Source organism: Eimeria acervulina, genomic scaffold (genome assembly GCF_000499425.1).
Source record: "Eimeria acervulina Houghton genomic scaffold, Eah_scaff147, whole genome shotgun sequence".
Classification (NCBI taxonomy): domain Eukaryota; phylum Apicomplexa; class Conoidasida; order Eucoccidiorida; family Eimeriidae; genus Eimeria; species Eimeria acervulina.
The window spans coordinates 7501-12500 of NW_013549174.1; the positions used below are offsets into that span (position 1 = coordinate 7501).

The 5000-nt window shown below is 53.3% G+C and overlaps 1 protein-coding gene across 1 annotated transcript in view; it reads right to left on the minus strand.

Moving 5' to 3' along the window:
• EAH_00020960 (hypothetical protein, conserved) overlaps positions 1–5000 on the minus strand; it is a gene marked incomplete at both ends in the record, with an annotated part of 6143 nt that overhangs the window by 1010 nt on the left and 133 nt on the right. Inside the window, 9 exons of the mRNA XM_013393515.1 lie at positions 1–3; positions 357–1541; positions 1726–1753; positions 2040–2691; positions 2940–3403; positions 3609–3736; positions 3934–4040; positions 4255–4816; positions 4975–5000. The exon at positions 1–3 is cut by the window's left edge and continues 354 nt beyond it; the exon at positions 4975–5000 is cut by the window's right edge and continues 133 nt beyond it. Of these exons, the coding sequence (XP_013248969.1) occupies positions 1–3; positions 357–1541; positions 1726–1753; positions 2040–2691; positions 2940–3403; positions 3609–3736; positions 3934–4040; positions 4255–4816; positions 4975–5000 (3155 nt within the window). The remainder of the gene's footprint in view (positions 4–356; positions 1542–1725; positions 1754–2039; positions 2692–2939; positions 3404–3608; positions 3737–3933; positions 4041–4254; positions 4817–4974) is intronic.

Consider the following 5000-nt stretch of genomic DNA (forward strand, 5'->3'; position numbering starts at 1 on the left):
CCGCTGCAGCAGAAGCAGCAACATCACAACTAAACCCTAAACCCTAAAGCTCTCTTACTCCCCGGTATGCGCGCGGCAGAATAGGCTGAGGGTTTAACTTGGGTGTAGTACTCAGGCTTAGGGTTTAGAATTAGGGTTTAGGGTTTGGTATTAGGGTTTAGGGTTTAGAATTTGGGTTTAGGGTTTACAACTAGGGTTTAGGGTTTACAATTAGGGTTTTTAGAACTAGGGTTTAGAATTTAGGGTTAGGGTTTAGGGCTTAGAGTTTGGGATTAGGGTTTGGGGCTTAGGATTAGGGTTTAGGATTAGGGTTTAGGGATTAGGATTAGGGCCTAGTGTTAGGGTTTAGGGTTTACGAGGGTTTGGAGCATGGCCAGGGCGGTGGTCGCCACAGAAAATCCAAAGTCAGCCCAACCCTCCCACTGCAGCAGCTGCTGCTGCTTCTGCTGCTGCTGCTGCTGCTGCTGCTGCTGTTGCTGCAGGACGCGGAGTACAGACTCCTCGAGGTCTGGCTGCAGCACTTCTGTTGCGTAGCGCTGCTCTTCCTGCTGCTGCTGTTGCTGTTGCTGCTGTGGCTGCTGTTGCTGCTGTTGCTGCTGTTGCTGCTGTTGCTTGCCTATTAGCAGCAGCTGCTGTGCTGCTGTGTGCAGCAGTGCTGCTGCCAGTGAGAAGGAAGAGGGGAAGAAGCAGCCGTCTTCCGGTGCTGCAGCAGCAGCAGCACGTCGCTGCAGCAGCAGCAGCTGAGCAGCAAGCGGTGCTGCAGCAGCAGACAGCGGAGGAGGCACAGCAGCAAATGTCTCTCTAGCTCCGCTTATTGGCTTCGATTCCTGCTGCTGCAGCACATCGTTTGCTGTTGCTGCTGCTGCAGCTGCTGCTGCTACGCCAGAAGGGCTCAGCGGCAGCGGTGCAAGCGACAGATGCTGCTGCAGCTGCTGCTGCAGTTGCTGCTGCTCTAGCTGCAACTCCTGCTGACCCTTCTTGAGCGGTTCCCGCTGTTGCTGCTGCTCTTGCTGCTGCTGCTGCTGCTGCTGCTGCTGCTGCATGCGTCGCAGCTGCAAACGAATGCGGGGAGGGCAGATTGGCAGCACATCTGCGTGTTGTGCTGCTGCTGCTGCTGCTGCTGCTGCTTCTAGCAGATGAAACCCCAGCTGCAAGAGGTGTTGCTGCCGCTGCTGCTGCAGCGGGAAGCAGCAAAACAGCAGCTGCAGCACAGCAATATCAGTGGAGGTGAGAAGGCATCGAAGGTCTCTCTGGTTTGCTGCTGCTTGCTGTTGCAGCAGCTGCTGCAGCTGCTGCGGCAGCTGCTGCAGCAGCAGCTGCTGCAGCTCTTCGGTCCCTGCTGCCTCCTCTGCTGCTTTTGCTGCAGCAGATCCAGCAGCATCAGCAGCACCGGCAATCTCTAGGCGCAGCTGCTGCTGCAGCTCCTCATCTCCAGCAGCAACTCGGCAAGCCATATGCAGCAGCAAAGGCTTAAAGAAGCGTGTTGCTGCTGCTGCTGCTGCTGAGTGCTGCAGCAGCTGCAGCAGCGGAGGCTGCAGGTGCTGCCACAACTCAAAGAAAGAAGCTCCTGCGCAACAAAGGCAAGGGTTTAGGGTTTAGGGTTTAGGGTTTCTGGCTAGGGTTTTGGTTCTAGGGTTTCTGTATATAGTAGCGCTTGAATTAAGGGTTTGTTACCTACGCCTTAGGCCCCAGCCTTGGAATAAGGGTTTAGGGTTTAGGGTTTACCTGTTCCGTCGCAGATGTTGCTGCGGCACTGCAGCACGAGGTGCAGCAGCAAACCCTTCAACAGCAGCGTCATTTTAGGTGTATACTTCGGGTCGTCAGGAGAGTAGATAATTAAATAGCTGCATGCACAATCATGAGGGTTTAGGGTTTAGGGTTCAGCGCGTCGGCTTCGGGCTAGGGTTTAGGGTTTAAGGGTTTAGGGTTTACGCCTACAGCAATTAAGCCCGAGCAGTATGGTTTAGGGTTTACGCAGACACCTATGGAGTCAGGAGGCATCAGGGTTTAGGGTTTAGGGTTTAGGGTTTAGGGTTTACCGGTGCAGCAGTTTAGCTTGCGACGAGGGTTTCCAGTCTGCAAATATTTGCTGCACTTCTTCAACTTGTTTAGGAAGCGCGGGCTTGAAGGGCAGCAGCAGTTCATAAGCTTCATTTGTCAGCAGCTGCCGCTGCTGCTGCAGCACCAGCTCCTCCTCGTCGCTGTCTATCTCAGCAGCAGCAGCAGCAGCAGCTGCTGCTGCTGCTGCTGCTGCTGCTGCTGAGCGGGCAGAGCCGTCGGCGCGGCGACTGTCTGCCTCTGAAGCAGCATCTGCTGCTGCTGCTGCTGCTGTTGTTGTTGCTGCAGCTGCTGCTTCTGCTGCTGCTGCATCGGCTTTTGCTTCTGTTGCTGCTTCTGCTGCTTCTGTTGCTGCTTCTGCTACTGCTGCTGCTGCTTCTGTTTCTGCTGCTGCTGCTACTTCTTCATCTGTCTCCTCGTCTCCTTCCTGCTGCAGCAGCTCTTGCAGCTCTTCTTCTTCTTCGTCTTCATCATCATCATCATCATCTTCTTCTTCTTCTTCTTCGTTGCTGCTCTCGCTGTCGCTGCTGCTGCTGTCGCTGCTGCTGCTGCTGCTGCTGCTGCTGCTAGGAGCAGCTGTCTCTGCAGCTTGATCCCAAAACCCTTCTTCTTCTTTCCTCAGCTCCTCCTCCTCTGCGCAATTGACCCCAAACCCTAAACCCTAAACCCTAAACCCTAAACCCTAAACCCCAGGCATAAACCCTAGATGCGCCACCGCTTTCACATTCAGCTGTATATACTGCGTATTAGGGTTTAGAGTTAATGCGAAAACCCTAAACCGTGCAGCGAGTTGCTTTATAAACCCTAAACCCTAAACCCTAAACCCTAAACCCTAAACCTGCGAGTTATTTAGCGTTTATGGATATTGGTGATAGTCGTACCTTGTTGCTGCTCTTGCTGCAGCAGCTGCTGCTGCTTCTTCTGCTGCTGCAGCAGCTTCTTCTTTGCTTTTGCATGCAGCTCTTCGTCTGTTAGCAGCTTCTCTCCTGCTGCTACTCGCGGCACGAACCGCAGCATCCTTGCTGCTTTATCGTAATCTGCTGCTGCTGCTGCTGCTGCTGCTGCTGCTGTTGCTGGAGCTGCAGCAGCAGAAGCTGCTGCTGCTGCTGCACCTGGCGCTGCTGAAGCACTGCTGCTGTCCTCAGGATCCAAAAGCAACAAGGGGCCGCTGCTGCTGCTGCTGCTGCTGCTGCTGCTGCTGTTTTGAAGGAAGCCAAAGAGTGATGGCTTCTTCTCTTCTTGCTGCTGCTGCTGCTGCTGCTGCTGCTGCTGCTGCTGCTGCTCCGTCTCCTCCTGCTGCTTTCCCCCGTCCTTTGTGTATTTCGCCAGCAGATCCTCAAGGCTCCTAAACCGCAATCAAACCCTAAACCCTAAACCCTAAACCCTAAACCCTAGGCCCTTAATGCTAAAACATAAACCCTTTCTCCTAAACCCTAAACCCTCAATTTTGAACACTAAACCCTGAGGGCTTGCGGACCCTCGCGTGCTGCTGCATCGTTCCCAGTGAACCCTAAACCCTAAACCCTAAACCCTAAACCCTAAACCCTCACGGTTCCTTTTGTTTAGGTTTAACAAATGGAAGGTCTTCTCTAACGGCAGCAAACTGCAGCTCGAGTTGCTGCAGCAGCTGCTGCTGCTCCTCTGCTTCGCGTGCATGCTGCATCGAACAAGCCAAACCCTAAACCCTAAACCCTAAACCCTAAACCCTAAACCCCAATCGCTAAGCAGTCCAAGCATGCGCAGAGGCTCTACTCGTCAGCAATAAAGCACAGCAAGACTCTAAGCAAAGGGTTTAGGGTTTAGGGTTTGGCGCTGTCCTGCGCCTTGCTCGTCAGGCCTCAGCGCTTAAGCGAGGGTTTAGGGTTTAGGGTTTACCTGCGCCTTGGCTTCTTTGCTCTTGCTTATTATTTCTTTCATTACTTCTCTTCGGCTTTTCGGGGCCTCCGAACCACCCCCAGAAAATAGCAAGTCTCCCTCCAGCACTGCACACAAACCCTAAACCCTAAACCCTAAACCCTAAACCCTAAACCCTAGACACCTAACCCTAAACCCTAAACTGTAGGCCGCAAACACTTGCTCCTAAACTCTCATCTTTCAGCACTTTGTCTGCGGAAGGGTTTGTAGAAGGGGAAGCAACAGCATACACATGTGCTGCACTGAGGATTTAGGGTTTAGGGTTTAGGGTTTAGGGTTTACTTTGCTGCTCTCCTGCCTCTTCTTCTGCTAAAGCCTTCTGCTGCACGAGAGCAGCAGCAGATGCTCTCAATTCATCGTCTCCCATTGCAGCAATAGGTTTGCCTTTATGCAGCAGCAAATCCATCCCTGCTGCTGCTGCTGCTGCTGCTGCTGCTGCTGCAGCTTCAGGTGTATCCGCAGCTCCACCACCTAAACTATTATAAAAGGGCTTTTCTGTGTCTTCATCAGATGTATTCTCATCTAATACAAACGATTTCTTTTTTCTTTTGCGCTCCTGCCGCAGCTGCTGCTGTTGCTGCTGCTGCTGCAGCCGCTGCTGCTGCTGCTGCTGCTGACGCAGCAGCACCAAACGAGCGTACATCAACTCCTCTGCATCTGCTGCTGCAATTGCTGCTGCACGGCTGCTACCCTGCATGCGCTTCGCTGTTGCTGCTGCTGCTGCTGCTGCACCTGCTGTTCTGCTGCTGCTGCTGCTGCTGCTGCCGCGATATAGCCGCTCATCATAAATGCTGCTGCTGCTGCTGCTGTTGTTGCTGCTATTTATATTCGCTGCTGAGAGGGTCTGCATAGAAAGCCACAAACCCTAAACCCTAAACCCTAAACCCTAAACCCTAAAGACTAAACCCTAAACCACCACACCGCATCGACTGCATCGAGCCACACTGAGGCAGGCACACACCACTAGGGTTTAGGGTTTAGGGTTTAGGGTTTAGGGTTTACCTTCGTGAGGTTTCGCTCGGCGCCCT